This window comes from Sebastes fasciatus, chromosome 8 (genome assembly GCF_043250625.1).
Source record: "Sebastes fasciatus isolate fSebFas1 chromosome 8, fSebFas1.pri, whole genome shotgun sequence".
Taxonomy (NCBI): domain Eukaryota; kingdom Metazoa; phylum Chordata; class Actinopteri; order Perciformes; family Sebastidae; genus Sebastes; species Sebastes fasciatus.
In genome coordinates, this window is record NC_133802.1 from 5,536,861 (window position 1) to 5,557,499 (window position 20,639).

At 41.1% G+C, this 20,639-nt stretch overlaps 1 protein-coding gene across 2 annotated transcripts in view; it reads left to right on the forward strand.

The window, feature by feature from the left end:
• The window catches only part of prex1 (phosphatidylinositol-3,4,5-trisphosphate-dependent Rac exchange factor 1), a 109,761-nt gene that overhangs the window by 77,611 nt on the left and 11,511 nt on the right, over window positions 1–20,639 (forward strand). For both annotated transcript variants that reach the window (XM_074642925.1, XM_074642926.1), the window contains exons 18-29: window positions 684–832; window positions 917–1,002; window positions 3,997–4,136; window positions 6,412–6,556; window positions 7,422–7,597; window positions 8,619–8,780; window positions 9,828–10,038; window positions 11,733–12,024; window positions 12,785–13,003; window positions 17,981–18,069; window positions 19,496–19,578; window positions 20,396–20,486. In XM_074642925.1, coding sequence (XP_074499026.1) covers window positions 684–832; window positions 917–1,002; window positions 3,997–4,136; window positions 6,412–6,556; window positions 7,422–7,597; window positions 8,619–8,780; window positions 9,828–10,038; window positions 11,733–12,024; window positions 12,785–13,003; window positions 17,981–18,069; window positions 19,496–19,578; window positions 20,396–20,486 — 1,843 coding nt within the window. The remainder of the gene's footprint in view (window positions 1–683; window positions 833–916; window positions 1,003–3,996; window positions 4,137–6,411; window positions 6,557–7,421; window positions 7,598–8,618; window positions 8,781–9,827; window positions 10,039–11,732; window positions 12,025–12,784; window positions 13,004–17,980; window positions 18,070–19,495; window positions 19,579–20,395; window positions 20,487–20,639) is intronic.

Below are 20,639 nucleotides of genomic sequence, written 5' to 3' on the forward strand. Positions count from 1 at the left end.
AAGCTTGAAAACAGAGCCATGAGGAGGAGCAGAAGTCTAGTTTTCTCTCAGAACTCTTGAATTACAATATGCTGAAAGGTTATTATGGATTTTTTGTCCAATGATGCCAAAACGTTCTGCCTACTGCCGCTTTAAGAGACAAATATAAAAAATAGGATGCATCTTTGTATTCACGTCCACATAACCTGTGGAAATTGAAAGTGACCCTTTAATCTGGAATTGCGTGCAAATCCGACAGGCAGCAGGCAGGAGACTCGGGTGTAAATATCACGCAGCTTAATCATATCTGTAGCCAATCTTGATACGCACTCCCTCCATAAAAGAAAGACTATTCATATGCTGGAAAATACATGACAAGACTGAACAGGCTGTGTAAATATTGAGCAGTACACACTGATTTTTCCTTGTTATGTTTTGGTTTGTTTTCTGCCATGCTCCTTAGAGGCACATATAACAGGGACTTGATTCAGGGTTCAGTGAGGTTAAAACTTGAATCATACTTTATCTGAGCCTGATGCTGCACACAGTTTAGGCCTCACTGTGACACTAGAGAGATAATTAATGTATGTGGTCCACACCTGAAGCTCTTGCTGTGCAAACAGGGGCTTATGAGGGAGCTGAAAACAAGCTGCAACCTAAAAATAAGCGCATTCTGTCTCCTGTCTGTGCGTCTGTCCGTCCAGATGGCTGGCCTGCAGGTGGGCAGGAAGATCTACACCATCAACGAGGACCTGCTGTTCCTCAGGCCCTTCTCCGAGGTGGAAACCATGATCAGCCAGGCCTTCTGCATACGACGCTCCCTGCGGCTGCTGGTCGCCACCAAGGCCAAGGAGTGAGGGAACACGCACTCTAAAACACACACACGTATACACACACACATAGGGCTCAGTGGTCTGACCGGTCTTTTCTCATCCAGGATTGTGAAGATTCCCGACAACCCAGACAGCTTGTCCTTTAGACTCTGTGGCTCTGCCCCTCCTCACGTCCATGCTGTCAGGAAAGGTGAGTGACTTCATTTGATTGACCCCTGAAGCAACTTTGATCCACAGACGTGACTTTTTTCAGGGTTAATGAGTGAATTTCAATAATTCCTACTACTGTTAGCAACATGTGGAGAATAACAAGCAGAATACAGACTTTCTACTTAACCTTTTATAATAATAATGAAGCTACCAATGAAGAAGATGTTCCTTTCTTATCCCCTGAACTAAACTTCTCGTAACCTCATTTAGTAAGAGAGGTGAAAAGACAATATAGTTTTTAAAGGTACTGTATGTGTCATGTAAAAGTAATCTGTTGGTTTAACAGTTCACAGCTCCCAAGGAGATGTAATTTAATGAATATTAGGGCTGTCAATCGATTAGAATATTTAATCACGATTAATTGCACGATTGTCTATAGTTAATCACGATTAACTGCAAATGAATCGCACATTTGTATCTGTTCAAAATGTACCTTAAAGGAGATTTGTCAAGTATTTAATACTCTTATCAACATGGGAGTGGACAAATATGTTTGCTTTATGCAAATGTATGTATATATTTATTATTGGAAATCAATTAACAACACAAAACAATGACAAATATTGTCCAGAAACCCTCACAGGTACTGCATTTAACATAAACATATGCTCAAATCACAACATGGCAAACTGCAGCCCAAAAGGCAACAACAGCTGTCAGTGTGTCAGTGTGTTGACCTGACTATGATTTGCCCAAAACTACATATGATTATCATAAAGTGGGCATGTCTGTAAAGGGGAGACTCGTGGGTACCCATAGAACCCATTTTCATTCACATATCTTGAGGTCAGAGGTCAAGGGACTCCTTTGAAGATGGCCATGCCAGTTTATCCTTGCCAAAATTTAGCGTACGTTTGGAGCATTATTTAGCCTCCCTTCGCATGTCAGCAAATTAGTATGACATGGTTGGTACCAATGGATTCATTAGGTTTTCTAGTTTCATATGATACCAGTTGCTTCACGCTAGCTTTAAAAATGAGCACGCTACAACCTAAAAATCCGAAGCTGCATTAATGCGTTAAAGAAATTAGTGGCGTTAAAACCAGTTTGCATTAACGAGTTATTATCGTGTTAACTTTGACAGCCCTAGTTCCTTTCTTATCACCCAATATAAACTTCCTCATAATTAGTTGTGATACTCGTTTACTAAACTCACATAGTAAGAGAGGAGAAGAAGAGTTTAACATTAGACCTGATCAGTCACAAGAATGGACACAGTATACAATATAGGTTTTTAAAGTTACTGTATGTGTAATGGAAAGTAATCTGTCGGTGGTTTAACAGCTCCCAGCTCCCAGGGAGATATAATTGAATTAATATATCTTGAATTCAGTTACAAGAGACATATATTTTGGTTACGACCCCAACACTGGAGATCTGTGAGCAGATTTATAGGGGTTTGACCTTGTTATTGCAGGATCTGTGCCAGTAAACACTTTTGGTGTCAGAAAGACACATTTTTCTGGGTGAATCCGAGGGAAAGATGAGGTAACCTTAGCCTCCAACCACCTGTTACTTTCTGCTTTTAGTGAGCCTCTATTAGGTTTTTATGGCCACCTGTCAGCCAGACGGGCTGCTGACAGGGTTCAAACCCCTAATAGACTAAACTCTGCTTTTACAACACACACACACTGCTCTGTGATCAGAGCTAAAAGTGTAATAGGTAACTGAAAAGTACTCCCACACTTTTGTTCTCCCTTCTCATTGCTCTTTCTCTGTCCTTACAACCTCCTAACCAGATGTTTGTACCACCTACTCGAAATAGAAACATGAGAGATTTATGACAAGTTGAGTGAGCGATGAATCCAAATGTGTAAACCAGACGGGAGTAAGAGAGGACACACATATAAACAGAGGAGACAGGGGGACTTCTACACTTTCTCTCTTTTCCCCTCCCCCTTGCATAATAAGGCAGAAATGAATAAAGAAATGTAGAAAGAAAAGTATAAAGAAAAGTATACAGAAATAAATAAGTTTCGGCAAATAAATAAGGGGTGAAATAAAAAGGAAAAATCGTGCAGAAATAAATAAAGAGATACACACATTTAGAAATTAATATAAAATAAATAAATGCAAAAATAAATGCAAAAACATATAAATAAATTTAAAAATGTATAAAAATAAATGCAGAAATAAATACAAGGGAAAATTAAACATAAGAGTAAATAAATGAAGGAATAAATAAAGAGGCAAATTAAAACAGAAATTTAAATTTATGTCACATTTTATCAATACATGATAATACACAGCAATACATTTATTTTGAATATAATTTTTGCTACATTTAATTTTATTTATTAATTTATTGAGTCAGTTATTTATTTATTAATTTATTTATTATTTTGTCAGGTTCCTTCCTCCATACCTCTCCACACTCCCTCTCCTTTCCTCTCTTTCCTAGTGTCTTGTATCACTTCTGGCTCTCTGCTGATGTATGAAGAGCAGTTTATTTTTCCAGCTGATACTCAGAGTCTCCAGTTGTTGTTTTTTTTCTGTTCCTAAATCAGTCCCCCGGTGTGATATCCATGCTTGGGTCAAGTAGCCCCGGAGTTAGGTAATTGCTGGCACCCTGGGTGGGAATGATGCCAGCGCTGGTATTTTTAGGTCGGAGAGGAAGATGATGGAGGTGTTGATTGGACTTCCAGGCTGTAAAGCCATTAGTAGTTTGGTACAGCGTGTTACAGCATTGAACCGAGTAATTTTCTATTTTCCTAGAGGAACAAAAAGGGCCAAGGTTATGTGCACATACGGGATTTGAGTCCAAAACAAGATTCCATAGAAAATGAACTCATGTACTTTGATTTAAGCAGATTTTTTCCCTAGATACGGGAGACACTTGTACGACACTTTTAACTCCTTCCTTTCCCTGGCTTAAATTACGTGTTTTCATAATAGCCCGATGTGTTGTGTGCAGTCACACTGCACTTTTTCCACCTTGTGACCTTTGACCTATGATCCTGTTTTGACATTGCAGGCTGGGAGGCAGCGGGGGCGGGTCTTCAGCCAGGCCAGGTCATCCTGAAGGTCAACGGCAACAACGTCAACCACAGTGACTACGAAGAGGTCCTGGAGCACTTCACCGCGCAGCACACACACCAGGAGCCTCCGCAAGCGGTGAGGGGTTTCCCATGAAAACACACACTAACACACAATCTTTACTTCATCAGAGCAGCCTTTGTAGTGTAAGAGTATTTGAAAAGAAACATAATTTGTAACTGTCATGGTGAGTTTATACAGTCCTTGTGTGTGTTGTTATGGCTAAGTGTTTTATTTACACTACAAATTAAGTAATACCACAATGTAACATGATTAACATCAGTTGTAGGTCTGGAAGTTAATTTACCAGGTCATTCAACAACGTGGGACAGCTCACTAAATCCACATTTGACGAGCTAACAGAGCGGAGAACCCCAGTGACCCAGACATTCCTGCTCTGAGACGGTACATAAAACAGCATTAACATTAGTTAGAGCTATGCTATAGTTACCTACCGCAACTTAGTGTTTGAAAAGAAAACTTCAAACTGCAAACACACTTGCTCATTTAAATCGCCATCACTGTATGATACCAAAGTGACGACATACAGTACAACATGTTTCCTCATTTCATCAGCGTTCCCGGCTCCAACAGTGGGTGGCCCACGATCTCAAACATAAATCACTGGCTGACATTTTGTCGCTGCGGGCCACTTGTAGTGAGGGTTGAACATTTTTCAGCTCAAGATACTGTATGCTCCTGCCCGGAGAGAAAGGGTAGCCCAAAGCAACAAATAAACAACCTATTTCCATCAACGCCTGCTGCCAAGATTGTTTTGGCTGAATTCTATTTTAGAGTAACAATGGCAGAGTTTTATTTTTTAGTCATAACCCCCTGAGACCCGCGATCCCGTCCGACTTGTCCTGTACTGTTTTTCTGAGGATGTAGCAGGTTCAGTTCTAGAGGTAGAGTGAAGGTATAGATATCATATAAAACTAAAAAAACATAAGGAACCCATTGGTAACAACCACTTCAGGCTTGACGAAAGGAGGAGGACGAAATAATGCTCCAAAGTTAAGCTAAATTTTGGTGAGGAAATACTGGCATGACCATTTTCAAAGGGGTCCATTGACCTCTGACCTCAAGATATGTGACTGAAAATGGGTTCTATGGGTACCCATGAGTCTCCTCTTTACAGACATGCTCACTTTATGATAATCACATGCAGTTTTGGGCAAAAAACATGCCGTTTTCTGAATGCAGTATAAATGTGTTATTTTCGCCTGTACTAAAAATAGTGTATTTGAATATTTCTGCATACTGGCGTCTCTAAACAGTCTTGGAATTACATAAATTAGGTATCACTGGAATGCTGAGACTCTTGTGGATCAAATGAGCCCAATTGTATTCATGCGTGAGGTTGTTAGTCCCCACCAAATCTGTGTAACAAATGGTATCAACCCAAAGATTGCTACAACAACTTGTGAGACATAATAGAGCATGGGAATGGCCATCATATACATCTATCTTAATGTTCTTAGCCCTTAAACACTTTTACAATTCATTTTTTATTAATTAATTAACTCTTGTTTATTTCTGATTAATGACTAGAACAACTTGACACACAGTGCACACAGCTGCAGCTCAAATTAATCTTCAGGTTCACAGCTTTCAGATGATGTACATCACTTCTATGTGACATCTACTGTTGACCTGCTATCTCCCCCTATAGACCCCCTGTACCCCCCTAAAAAAGACAAAAACTAGTTTGAGTCTCAGAGGGTCATAAGTTGATACTAGTATTTATATTTCAAATTATTTAGTATTTAACTTTTCAAACAGCAAAACCCGTGTCTGGTGGTTTGGCTCCAGGACTCCAGGCAGTATTTCACAGTGCTGCAGTCAGAGCAGGATGTCCTCCTTTCTGTACGAAGCTCATTGTTTTGCTTTGTTTTGTTTTGTTTAATTTAGCCTGGCCTACTCTTCTGGCAAATCCCCCTCAAAGAGGCTCAGCTGAGCAGCCTTTTTTTGGACTGGTTCCAGTAAATGTCTGCTGGTTCATTTAACAGCAGGATGAATTACAAGGATGTTGTAGATGTGGCTGACTGCACCGCCGAGTTTGTGGCGGTGCAGTCAGCCCTGATTACCTTGTCAGGTGAAAAGTGTCTATGTCCACAGGCCATGTAGAAATACTTCAGATTCTTTCCTTCCGATACTGTGTATAAAGTGCACCCACATCTACCGCTACTTGAGCATAGCTAAATATAACAGTTTCCTCATTATGTTCTTTCATGCTCTCTGCCTTTATCTCACCTACATCTCACTTCCTCTTTTGCTCACTTCCTCATTTTTTATTCCAATAATGATTTATTTTTTTTGCACATTATAGTAATACTTCATGTTTCCCCCCCAGTGTCAGTGGGTGTATCGTGCATTTGAGGATGTGGAAGAGCTCCAAAGAGAAAGAGGTGCAGGTGAGAAGGAGGAGAGCCCTTTCAGTCCGTATCCAGTGGAGAATGGGTCTGACCACGAGGAGGAGAACGGCACCAATGGAACAGGTGAAACACGTTTTATGTTACATCCTCTGAAACTGTCTTGTGTGTGTGCGTGAATTAAAATATTTATTTAAAGTTTCTGATTAAGGAGTTTTAAGGAGTCCCATTGCAGATGTAATGCGAACAGTTATGAGCAGCAAGTTTCATTTCTGGCCCATCAGTCGGCATTGGAACAGGATTAGTGTTACTTGGGAGTGTGCTTTAATATAAACTGTGGCTGCCTTGTGTGTACAACGATTGCAGGCTTTGTTAAAAAAAAAATCTGCTGCTGTCAAAAACATTACATCAGAACATTATGTTCCACCTAAATTGCTATTTTCAGATGACCCCTGAATCCGGTCATAGTCACTGTGTCAGTAAAAAGTGGCTCCAGAAGTAGGTAATTTCACCCTGCATATGGAAAATATTCCGTTTGAAAATGACACACGCTACTTACAGGCAGTAGTTACAGTTGTAGGACGTCATCTGGTAACACTGTGTTAGTGTATATACAATAAAGTGACCAATTTTTCTTACAGTGCTGGCAGGGTAAGTACATTTGACAGATGTGTACACTGTATTTTTACATGTGTCATTACTAAATGGATTTATTATATCATAATTTGTCTTTCCAAAGCTTTGGAGGTTTAGTTATACAAGCAAGTTTTGGGGGGATTTTAGACTTACCAAAAATATTTTAAGCCATGACTCTACCTCTGGACATTTTTTTTTCCTTTTAATCCTTCAAATAATCCTGATAATAATGTTATGGCTTTTTAAAATGGCATATATCAGATACATTCTTCATTTTGTATATACATGCTTGACTAAATCACTCCTGAATGCATGCAAAGTTTATATACTGACAAGTGACAGTTGTGCTTCACAGACCACCGGCTGGGCAGACTTTCCCTCTCCAATGAGCTGCCTCTGGTCAGCCTGACGGTAGATAACGTCCATCAGGAGCACGGCGTAGTCTATGAATACGTTAGCACTGCCGGCATCAAGAGCCACGTCCTGGAGAAGATGGTGCAGCCCAAAGGTTGCTTCAGCCTCACTGCTAAGGTAGTTATGGGACAACGAGGTGAAGTGGGATTATTAGGGCTGTGGATTGATTCAAATATTTCATCATGATTAATTGCATTAATTGTCCATAGGTAATCGCAATTAATTGCAAAATGTACTTTAAAGGGAGATTTGTCAAGTACTTAATACTGTTATCAACATGGGAGTGGGCAAATATGCTGCTTTATGTAAATGTATGTATATATTTATTATTGGAAATCAATTAACAAAACAATGACAAATATTGTCCAGAAACCCAGTGTGCTGACTTGACTATGACTTGCCCCAAACTGCATGTGATTATCATAAAGTGGGCATGTCTGTAAAGGGGAGACTCGTGGGTACCCATAGAACCCATTTTCATTCACATAACGTAAGGTCAGAGGTCAAGGGACCCCTTTGAAAATGACCATGCCAGTTTTTCCTCACCAAAATGTAGCCCTAGTTTGGAGCGTTATTTAGCAAGCTGTTATGACATGATTGGTACCAATGGATTCCTTAGGTTTTCTAGTTTCATACCAGTATCTTCACTCTAGCAAATTGTGTTAATGCGTTAAAGAAATTAGTAACATTAAGATGATTTTTTAAACTTTGACTGCCCTAGTGATTATCCTTATACAACCTGATACTGAGGAGAGAATGCACCACAGGGGTATAAGTCATACCTCCATTCATTTGCAGCTAAATACTGTATGATACTACTTATAATTAGCATAACATCTCAGCTACCAACATATCACATCTCATGTGTCATAGAAGATCCCAAGTTTGTGGGTCATTGATATTTTTTTCAACTTGCACTGCTATGACAGGATCTGAAAGCAAGAAACAAAAGTTTTTTTTTGGCATCACTGGTGGTTTCAGCTGTTAGTATTAGAAAGCTGAATGTTTAGTTAGATGAAAAACACACTTGCTGCTGCTAGGCATGCTATTTTTACTGTGTTTGTGATCAACTAAATCAAGTTTTTAAACTTGTATTGCTGCAGTGATCCATCCTTACCAATGGTTCTTGTCTCTACAGATCCTGGAGGCATTTTCTGGCGATGACAGCCTCTTTGTTCGTAACTGCAGCCAGCTCATCTCGCAGAGTGACCGAGTCGTTACCATGCCTCAGTACGAGTTCAGACAAATCTGTGACACCAAGCTGGAGAGTATCCGACGGCGTATCAGCAGCTACCAGCAGGTATTAAGACACACTTCTACACTCTCTTGAACACATCAGACTGTCATATCCATAGAAATGCCCCCCCCCCTCTTTGATATTAAAGTTACTATCAGGAACTCTTAACTGGTTATGAAATAGTCTCAATTTAATACTGACGCCTCTAAATGACCTACATATGTAAACAAGACCATCAGCGAGAAGATTGTCTTTTTCTATATAGTTATTCTTAATGGTTTTCATCGGTGCCACCGGGTCAGATTCTGGCGAAATCAGACGAAATCACACAGGAGCAGACTGTCAGACCCTGCTGCAGTAAAATGAGTTTTTTTAAAGGGACTCTGGTGCTCGGAAACACTACCGCTTTTGTCCACAGGGACCGCCAAAATCAACACAAAATGAAAGTTCCTCGTAGTAGCTTTAACTTAAAAACATAAAAATTCTTTATTCCTGTGTGACTGAATAATAGTTTGCTGATGTATATGTCAGGTAACTTAAAATCATCACTCAAACCAGTATCACTCACATTTATACCAAAAATATGTATTATCTATATTCTTGTCAGTCTATTTCTTATTGGTTCTTAGTTTATGGATGCATCAAACTACTTACAGCCATGCATTTTAATGCTCTGAGAGGCTTAAGAGAGGCTTTTCAGTGGGATGTGAAAATAGGTCAATCACTGCCTTTCTTCTGTTACTGTGTCTATTAACCACACTCACATTATTATCAACTAAACCTCCTCAGGGCTAAATACAGCTCATCTATATACACTTGTAAAAATATGACACCTAATAAGAAACTTGATGATAATAGTTAGATACAAGCTCTTGTCCTTAACCTTATTTTTTCCATTACTCAAGACAGCAAGAACTCTCTACAACTTCTAAGAAGAATATTACATTAATTAGTCTTCATTATGTCTCCATGTAATATTTTCTGCTACAGTGACCACCACTGTGGTGAAAGGGAATGTCATCTTATTATAAACACATTTGTTAGAGCTGTCAGTCATGCAGCTTATGCTTTCACTAAACTAAAGTATGTGTCCCCCTTTTTTTCACCCAGTTTACCCTGGAGCTGAAGAACAAGGCATGGCCCTCCTTCAGGCAGGCCGGTGTTCGCCCTCACCCGCTGGGCTGCATGGACTTTGTTCCCACCAACTGCCACGTCAACTTCATGCAGGTCTCTTACCCCAAGAGCACTACCTCTGCCGGCAGGACTTTCAGCATCCGCTTTGGGCGCAAGAACTCCCTGTATGGCCTGGATCCTGACCAAGGTAGAGGGGACACACATACACACACACCTCTAACCAATATGATTTGAACATTAGTACAATCTCTGTTACATATCCACTGCTTAAAACTAAGCATCACTGAGATCACCCCCTTCACGGTAACACAGCTTAACCCACTTAACACCAGTGATCACTTTGACTAATTACCCTCCACGACCATTTAAATGCAGCAGCACAGAGAAGGTAATGTCAACCCCAGCCTCCCACAGGAGCCACAAGGTCTCAACAAGGATTCCCATAGTAAATTAGATGAGTGGTTTGCCATTAAGACTCCATTAGCCTCAGGCCATACCCATGTTATTGACATGAGAAGTGAATGAATGATGCAGCGTAGGAATGTGTGTCATTCACTAAACGCTGCTGGTGCTGCTGCTGCTGCAGAGGTCAAAGGGGAGAGAAAGAGAGAGGGGGAGATTTGAGTGGAAATGGAATGTAATGCTGCCAAAGAATAATTTCAAGAAGAGGGCAAAACGTTAAGAAATCCTTTATTCCTTAGATACAGAAAGAAGTCTTCTGTCTAAGTGGCAGTGTTACTTTTGGCAGCAGGAAAAAAACGAAAATGCTTATTAGTTTTAATCGACAACAACTTAAAACGTTTTAGTCCAGTTTTAGTCATTGAAAAGTCATTGGCTTTTAGTCAAATATATTTTCTTTCTTCATTTTGTAAGCTTTTTTTTTGTCCTGTTATCAGTCATCAGATTATATTGAACATTTTTGTCATTTTAGTCAAACTTGTTTCACATAAAATGTTATCTTCATTATCTGATGAAAAACACAGGTTGAATGATTAAGAATGCAGCTTTGCAGTTAGTTTGAGTCCTCCTGACTGCGCTCATTAATGATGCGCGATTCAGTCGCACCCATTGGTCCGTTATGAGAGCCAATCCGCACCGCCAACATGTAAAAATATGTGTGCTTGTGTGTGTGTTTGTGTGTTTGTGTTTAAGACAGAGAGAAGGTGGAAGGTGACAAAAATAAAGAGAGGTTTTGGTTAAGTTCTCACGTTTGAGTTTTATGTTTTTATGTTTTAAAGATGAAAATGTAATAGAGTCAGCATTGCTGTCACAGTTCCAGGATGCCTCGTCCTCATCTTTCCTCTCAGCAACAGCTGCAAGTCAGACATCTGCCGAGCAGTTGTACTGACGAGATGTTCCACTCGTCGGTGTGCGTTCTGCCGGCTCGACCAACCAACAGCAATGGACACGATATTTTCTCTAGTGACAGACAGTTGCTAGTCTTTAGCGTTGCAGTCAGAAACAGGATGAATTCACGAAGCTTATTACCTGAGGTGATACAAAATCTCCTCTTCCAGCACCATTCCCTGGATTTTAAAGGAATGTGTGGAATGTACATAAAATGTAAAAGGGCTTCTCTATTTAATCATAATGTTGGCTGTGTGCACTAATAGTACACAGCCTGGGTTCATTGCAAGAACTGGGTCTGTCTGCAGTTGTGGGATGTCTCGGGTTATTGCAGCTTAGTTTGGCTTTCAACCCAAGTAAACAGTTTAGCATTCTGATCTCGCTGTGCATATCAGTTGCATAAGTTGTTTTTTCATCAAAGACGAGAGTGCTACTTCATAAGCTTTTGAACATCTGTGGTAGATATAATTGTAAGAAAGTGAGAACTGAAAACATGTTGTTTATTCTCACTCTCCTCTCTGTCGTGTCCTGTAGCACAACTGAACCCCATGTCCCACACCCAGCACTGTGTGACCAGCATGGGGGCTCCTTCCTGGAACTGCTCCGGCCTGGACGGGGACGAGGCGGACGGCAGCGGGGAGGTGACCGTGGACGGAGGCGAGGGGGAGAATGACAGTCGGCCGCCACGGGCTGGCCACGGGGAAGGCGGGTTGAGCTTCCTGCTCAAACAGGAAGACACAGAGACCCAGGACGCCTACATTTACCTATACAGCCGCCTGGACGTTGCTGTGAGGGAGATGAGGCAGTATGTCGCTCAGATAGATGTGTAAGTGTTACAGTTTATACCGATTCTGTGCAACTGAATGATCCTCAACTACCTTTGAATGGCATTTCCTCTGTCTCCGTTCCTTATAAATCTCTTATCTCAAAGTGTCATCTATCAAATCAAAAGAAAAGTGTTTACTCATATCCATTAAAAAAATATTTTCAGCTCCAACAGTTGGTGCCGTTATCAGATATTTATTATTTTCATAGCCTTCACGGTGACATTTAGAGATCTGTGAATAAAAAGCTAGGAGCTGTTATCCTCACGCCGGCCTCCTGAGTCTGTTCGTCAGCCTCTCTTTGTCTGTCTGCCCTTTGCCTTGTTTAAAGCTGAGGATTTACAAAAGGAACATTCTTCAGGCCCAAAATATTTCTGGGCCGGGCCCAGTACGGGAACAGGGAGTGAGGCCAGGATAACATCAAGAGAGAAAGAGACACATATTGTGTGTCTGTGCTGAGGAAGGGGTGTGACAATGTGGCTGAATATGTGTTTACGTTTGATTGTGAAGACGTCTCTGCAGAGTGTATTATAATATAAATATAAGCATAATAGTGTCTTGACATAATTTGAAGGATTTAATCCCAATATACTTTATATCTCTAAAGCTTTCAATACATTTTAAACTATTTAAAAAAATATATACTACAAACATATATTGTACTATGTGCTAGACTAATGTGTAAGTAACACAGCATTAGCCATATTTTGTTAAATGTGTTTTCAAATCTAATTTTGGGAATATCTATACATATTTTTTTAGGCTCTTGTCGTCTATCACCGAGCCCACGCAACTCCAAGGGGAGGGCGGGGAGCCTCCGGTGTACGAGCCGAGTCAGCCACCCTCTCTGGCCCCCTGCGAGGACGGCTGCGACCAGGACAAAGTGGAGCAAGGTGGCATTAAAAGAGTCTGCTTCAAGGTGAACGAGGAGGACCAGGAGGACTCGGGTCACGACACGATGAGCTACAGGGACTCCTACAGGTACTGGTTAAAGACTATGTCACCACGAAATCAAACCGACTCTCTGAAGTTGATGTTAGTATTTAACCTGGTTAGGTGTTCTCAGGCTTAGAAGGTACATTTGGTTATCTCCAGTGGTGGAATGTAACTAAGTACATTTACTCAAATACTGTACTTCAGTACAATTTAGAGGTGCTTGTACTTGAGTATTTCCATTTTTTGCTACTTCTACTCCAGTACATCTCAGAGGGAAATACTCCAGAGGGAAATATTGTAATTTTTACTCCACTACATTTATCAGACAGATTTAGTTACTTTTTACATATCATGTGCTTATATAATATGATGCACTGCCCAGTTTGACCGTTTGATCGGAGTTCGCGAGTGATTGACAGCTGTCTCAGTTGAATGAACAGCCAGTAGGAACGCACTCTCTCTCTGAAATGACCTGTGATTGGCCAAAGTCTCCCGTCTCGGGCTCGATTTTTTAAAGCTTGAAAACAGAGCCATGAGGAGGTGCAGAAGTCTAGTTATCTCTCAGAACACTTGAATTACAATATGCTGCAAGATTATTATGAAATTCTTGCCCAATGATACCAACAATATACTGCCTACTGCAGGTTTAAGTAACATTTTGAATGCAGGACTTTTACTTAGTGTGGAGTATTTTTAGGCCATGGTATTTCTACTTTTACTCAAGTTAAGGATCTGATTACTTCTTCTACCACTGGTTATCTCCAAACTGAGACCAGAGTTGCTTAAAAATTTGTAATAATTTAAAGTCGCATTGTCATTTATCTGAATAAGCTGCCTGATATTAAGCGCAATTAATTGTTTTTGTTGGAGAAAAATCTATATTTACCTTTTATAGCAGCAGCATTTTTATAAAACACACGAAAGGAAACATTGGACACCCTTGAGTCACACCTGGATTTCTAACTGTGGACTCTATAAAGCATGAGCAACACTCAGACTCCCTCTTTACTCTACAAACCCATAATGCTCATTTCCCCCCTTTGGAGGCTGAGATTCATTCCAGATGTTGGCATTTTAACTCGAGATCCAGGGCTAAAAATGACTTCAAAATGTTTTGGTCAGATCTGGTTATGTCATTTGCTTGTTGTGAGTTCATTCAGAGAGAGAGAGAGAGTGCGTGTGTGCGCACGGTTCACTGGGCAGTGCTCCACTGAGCCCCACCCTCCACCACCCACTAAGATGTAGTTATTGGTTGTTGGTGTGGTGGGCTGGTGTATAATAGAGCCAAATGTTTGGGGCGCGGCCTCCTCACCCACTCTGTCATTAAGGCCCCGGCCACGCCATGTGAAACGTGACTACCTCATCGCAATAAAATGTAAAAGAGAAATGTAGGCTGTTGTATGTGTGGTTCACACACACACACACACACACACACACACACACACACACACACACACGCGCACACACACGGTGAGGTGTTTACTCTGGATTTTGAAGCCCAGTGGAAAGGAAAAAACCCTCTGTTCAAGGTAGCAGTATTAGGCCGCACAGTGAATGTGGATGAATCATCCCACATGTGATGAAAAATGCTACTGTGTTTCAGAGGTGGGTGGTGAATCTTTTTTTTTTGTCGAGTCTTGCTGAGAGAATCCGACATTAAAGCCTGAGGTGGTGACAGGCCACGGCAAAGCTCAACAGTCGGAGGTCACCGGCTGAGTACAGTTTGTGAGGAACATAATGTGAGAACAAGAACAGAATAGACACACACACGTCACGCAGACACAGGGGGTCAAAGACGGAAAAATACAGAACGAATTAAGGAGAGAAGAGTGTGTGAAGAAATAATGATCGAGTTGTGTTTGTTCTAAACTCTGGTACACTGTGTCTGTCATAAATCTTTTGGCTCCCGTATCAGTGTATGAACCAGTTAAGCCCTTTTGTCGAGTGTGTCCAGATCCAGCTGAAACAGATTACAGTTCCCTCCAGACATCAGAATGCATCTCAAGTGACAACCTGTGATTGATCTTCCTTTGTCGCTTAACATTTCAAATAGTCCTATTCATCTCTTCTGTTTCTGTAAACAGGAGCCTCCTCAAAATCAATCCAATACAGACTGTCGTTTTTTCTTAGCTTCCTTTGGCAAACCAGCTTGCTCAAGATATTACACTTTCTGACGGTATATGAACCGTCATTTCCAGACATAACACATTCCATCTTAAGGATATAATATGCAAGAATTTCCTAAAAAAAACAATGTATAGGCTGATACAAAAACAATCCCTCTGAATCATCACTTATGAGCCACTGGAAGTGTGTGGTTGTGTCTGTATCTACAGAGACCCTGTAGCCCTCTGTCTGGATTTTCTGTTTCCTCTTATTTTGCTGTGTTCAGGACATTTCTGGACTTCAGTAAACAGCCTTTTGGTGAACCCCCAGCCTAATATCAGAGCGCAGGGTATGCAGCCCGTTCAGGTCATCAAATACCGCCGCTTTGTCACGCTCCTCGCCGTCTTGATACCGAGGCACAAGCATTATACATCAATCGATCTTGGAACCCATCAGCTATTGGTCTGACGACGGACAATCCTCTGGGTTCCGGTGTAGCAACTTGAGATACAAGACTAGATTTTGAGTTCAGAGACGATGTGTATGACTGGATTGTTTCATAAATAGTCAGTTTACAAGCTAATTTTAAACCAATAAAATTATAAATCAATCAACGACAATAGCTGATGGGTTTCGAGAATTTTGGCCTTTGCGTTCTGCCTCTTTTGCTCTCTACATGGACTGTTTACCTGCTTTCAACCAAAGCCTGCTCAAACATGATTGGTCAATACTACTTTGAATACAAACAGAAACCAGAACACCTCCGATATCAAAATCTTGTCCCGTTGCCGAAAGATTCTACATGTGAATGCAGAATCTGTTTATAGAGATTACACATTGATGGGCACCAGTCCCCATTTAGCTCTGTCAGATACAAAGCGGCATATTTCACGGATGAGAATGGCTTGTGTTTTCTTATATGCATGTGCTCCAGACAGTGTCTCCCCCCCTTGACCGAGAGCAGCACTGAGAAACGGCGGACAGAAGCCTACCCTTCGGCTGCATTCATTCAAAATCCAGCAATGCGGGTTGTGCGCAGTTGTGGTCATGTTTATTTGTGCTTTAGAATGTAACTGCCGCAAAACAATCAGAAAATAACATTTTATTTCTCTGATTCACTGCTTTGTTCTCACTAACGCCGCTCCCTCTCTTCATTCACTCTATAGCTCGCTCGACTATCGATGCTCTCTCTCTAGCTCCCTCCCTCCCTCTCTTGTTGAGTCGAGGAGGAAGGGCCAACTTTGAATGCGGTGACAAATGTAACATATTATACCTTTAAACACAGTGCGGAAGTCAAATTTGATTTTTGTATTTTTTTGTTGTCCAAAATGTCCCCGAAGCCGTCGCACCAACGCTCACATTTGTTTAAGCATTCTAATAGCTGAGTGCATTGCATTTTGGGCCAATATCTCCTTTAACACCACACTCAAAATTCAAGTGGTTTTAGTGTGCATGCTGGCATTTTAGTATCCTTCAGTTATGTCATGTTTTCAGTGTGAATACTACATATAGACTTTATGCAAATGGATACAATTTAAGAAGCAACCTCAAAGGAGGCCGTTGATGAGTTTTCACTGGGATCCCATTGTGCTATCATATGTGTGTGTGTGAGTGTGTGTGTTTATGGTGTAGGTTTAGCCAGATCCGCTGCTACAAGCAGGATAATTGTCACAGTGGTGCTCACACTTTTGGCAGGAGGTGTGTGGCTAAATTTAGAAATCACCTTGTGTTTGTGTGTGTGTGTGACAGAGAGTGTGTATGTCTGTGAATTCATCCGGAAAAAAAACACACCTACCTATGTAGAAGCAGATAGCCAGAAGTGGAATAATACGGGACACATAGGGAGAGAGGGAATTGTTTGTATATTAGGCAACAAATAAAGAGAAAAGCAATGGGAGGCCTGAATACATTATGATTAGACGGAGTGGAGGGAGAGAGTACAAAGACAAAAACTTGGATTTCCTGGTGTTGCATACACACATATATTAGTATGAGTGTAACACAGTGTATGTGAATAAAAGCCAGCGGAGAATTCAAGCCAAACTACTAAAAGATGGTCCTATTAGCCCTCTCCCCATAATTGTTCACAGCTCAGAGGTAGCCAAACCCCCCCACCACCACCACCACCACCACCACTACAAACACACATTCACACACACTTATACACACACATTAGGGACCACAGAATAACCCGGCAGGTGATATCCACCCACTATTCCACCACACTGTCATCCAGCCAAACCGAGATACAGCAAAGGAAGACAAAGCCAGTGTTGTCGTTTTGTATCTCGTAGTGGCTCGTAGGCCATTTGTCATGGTAATTCAGCTTGTGAATCATTCAGAGCTCCTCTGAGGGGATCGCGAGCGTGCTCACTTGAAGCGACGTATAATTTGATCCACATAAATCTTCCACATGCTCCCGGTAATCATGTTGAATCACGTAGACGTTTGACTGTAAATACCAGACCATGCCATTTTAAAAAAACGTCTCAGGCAGGTTGAAGTTCTCTGCACACACGGATGTGAAGGAATACACTGAAAACTGAGCTGCAAAACACTGGCACATATGTGTTTAGAAATGTATTTGTGTGAATAGGTGAGCTCCATTTCAGTATTTAGGTGTAATGTACACGTTCATTATCAAATGTCAAATGTTTGGGAGTCTAATGCAGTGACAGTTTACTGAATGCTTCTCTGTGTAAACCAGTGGCGGTTGTTGCTGTGTGAAACATTTAATTACCTTTGGTCTCACATACTGTAAATCAGAGAAGGCATTTACAATCAGAAGGATTATTTGGCAGCGTAATTACAAGACGCAGCTTTCCAAATCCTCTCTGTGGTTTAAGAACGGAATGAACCGTTTGCTTTATTGTGCATTTTAAAGCTGTGTGCATTTGTGTGTGTGCTTTATTACAGTGAATGCAACAGCAACAGAGATTCGGTCCTGTCCTACACCAGCGTGCGAAGCAACAGCTCTTACCTGGGGAGTGATGAGATGGGATCAGGTAAAGGAAAGAAAGGAAATGTAACTTGTCTGTCCATCTGTAAACATAGTTAGTGCATTTTTAATGTTTTGTATCCACAGGAGCTCTCGCTACAATATCTGTCCTTTCATCTCCAGTGACGCATTTTCTATTGTTTCGTACTCCAGCACATTGGATTGCATGTGAAACAATTATCATTTCAGATCCAACGTTGGGTAAAGAGTAGGGCTGTCAAAGTTAACGTGATAAGTTAATGCAAATTTGTTTTAATGCCTCTAATTTCTTCAATGCATTAATGCAACTTGCGATTTTTAATTAATCTTAAAAATCCGACTTAAGGAATCCATTAGTACCAACCAGCGGCTAAATAACGCTCCAAACTTACGCCAAATTTTGGCGACGAAAAACTGGCTTGGCCATTTTCAAAGGGGTCCCTTGACCTCTGACCTCAAGATATGTGAATGAAAATGGGTTATATGGGTACCCACAAGTCTCCCCTTTACAGACATGCCCACTTTATGATAATTCCATGCAGTTTTGGACAAGTCATAGTCAAGTCAGCACACTGACACACTGACAGCTGTTGTTGCCTGTTGGGCTGCAGTTTACCATGTTATGATTGGAGCATATTTTTTATGCTAAATGCAGTACCTGTGAGGGTTTCTGGACAATATTTGTCATTGTTTTGTGCTGTTAATTGATTTCCAATAATAAATATATATATACATTTGCGTAAAGCAGCATATTTGCCCACTCCCATGTTGATGAGAATATTAAATACTTGACAAATCTCCCCTTAAGGTACATTTTGAACAGAATAAAAAAAGTGTGATTAATCACAATTAACTATGGACAATCTTACGATTAATCGTGATTAAATATTTGAATTGATTGACAGCCCTAGTAAAGAGCCAAATGTGTCCCTTACCAAACAGACAACATTGTAAAGTGAATTTAACATAAACAACATGAGCTAGGCCGAAGTAAATACATGCTTACTGAGTGTCAAACAAAGACAAGAAATAATGGATGTTTCGTTTCAGTAGTTGCCAACTTGTGCATCCTCTTTAGTTTGTGATAACGTTGATCATATGTCACGCTTTCAGCACGCCTAAACAAAAAAATGCTGCAGATATTTCTTGGCGGCGACTGTGGTCAGATATTGTAGACACAACATTTCACAACCCCGCAGCCACATTCTTTATTCTGTGAGCCAAGTATGTGTCCGCTGCTGTTTATCACTTTGTTTTTACAGCATTAAGTCTTAGATAGTCCACAATGAGTCATTCTATTGAAAGGATTTAGCAGCTTTCATCCTGTCATTAAAACAGATGCATCGAGAAAAAAAAAAAGTTTAATAAGTGCAGATGGTCAAATAAAAATGAACGCTGGCGTCCCAATGTGTGATTTCTCCTCAACTTTCTGTTTGGTGCTTTCCGGCCGCTAGGAGATGAGCTGCCGTGCGACATGAGGATTCCCTCCGACAAACAGGACAAGCTGCACGGCTGCCTCGAGCACCTTTTCAACCAGGTTAGTTCCGGGGTTCAGTTTGGAGATGTTGGGAAGTTTTGTGTTGTAGAGCGTCCTTAACCGCTTCCCCGAACCCTAACTTCTAATTTTAACAAAAAATGACAGTAATCTTTGTTCCCCATCTACACCTCGGAAGAACCAACTAACTGAGGACTGCCTAACTTTAAACTCAGCCAAAAGATTTAAAACTGAGAGAAAGTGAAACAAGAACACACACACACACACACACATTAGTGTTATACCCCCATCTCCACCACCACCACCGGCAAACCATTTGGAACAGATGATTGTGATAGTAATCAGTCAACATCTGGGCTGAGTTACCTCCAGGAGCTCTCTGTCCTCTGGTCAGGATCCTGATTTTCTCTCTCATTTTTCACTTGACCTCCTTTCTTTCTCTCCGTTCTCTCTTTCTCCTCACACACACACACACACACACACACACACACACACACACACACACACACACACACAGACTTGCACTGATACGTGGACTCCGTTAAAGACATCCATCCATCTTTTCATCTCCTCTTACCAGCATTTGATGTCCTTTGGCCGCCCCCGTGGGCTGCTCTCGCTGCTATAGTTCCTTCCATATGTAAACAGCAGCTCGGGGGGGGGGGGGGGGGCTGCAAACACAAGCCTTGTTGTTGTTAATGAAGACCCTTGCCAGAAGCTATCGCAGAGTGTTTGTCAGCATGTGTGTTTGTTTGAATGACACGGAAAGAAAGGAGGTAGCTGGTGGAAGAAAGGAAGAAAGGTGTAGAATATGTGGGCGGATGATTACCTGATAATCTTTCTGCGTATGTGCTTTTAGGTTGACTCCATCAACTGCCTACTCAAAGGAAATGTTATGACCAAGGCCTGTGAGGAAACCAAGCACTTTTACTCTGACCTCAGCCAACCAGGTATGTATTCTTCATATGTGTGTGTGTGTGTGTGTGTGTGTGTGTGTGTGTGTGTGTGTGTGTGTTACTGCTAGAAAGCTGAGAGGGTGTGTCGTCATGCTACTGTTAATACATCTGTTATACAACAGATACACACACTCACACTTTCCTGGA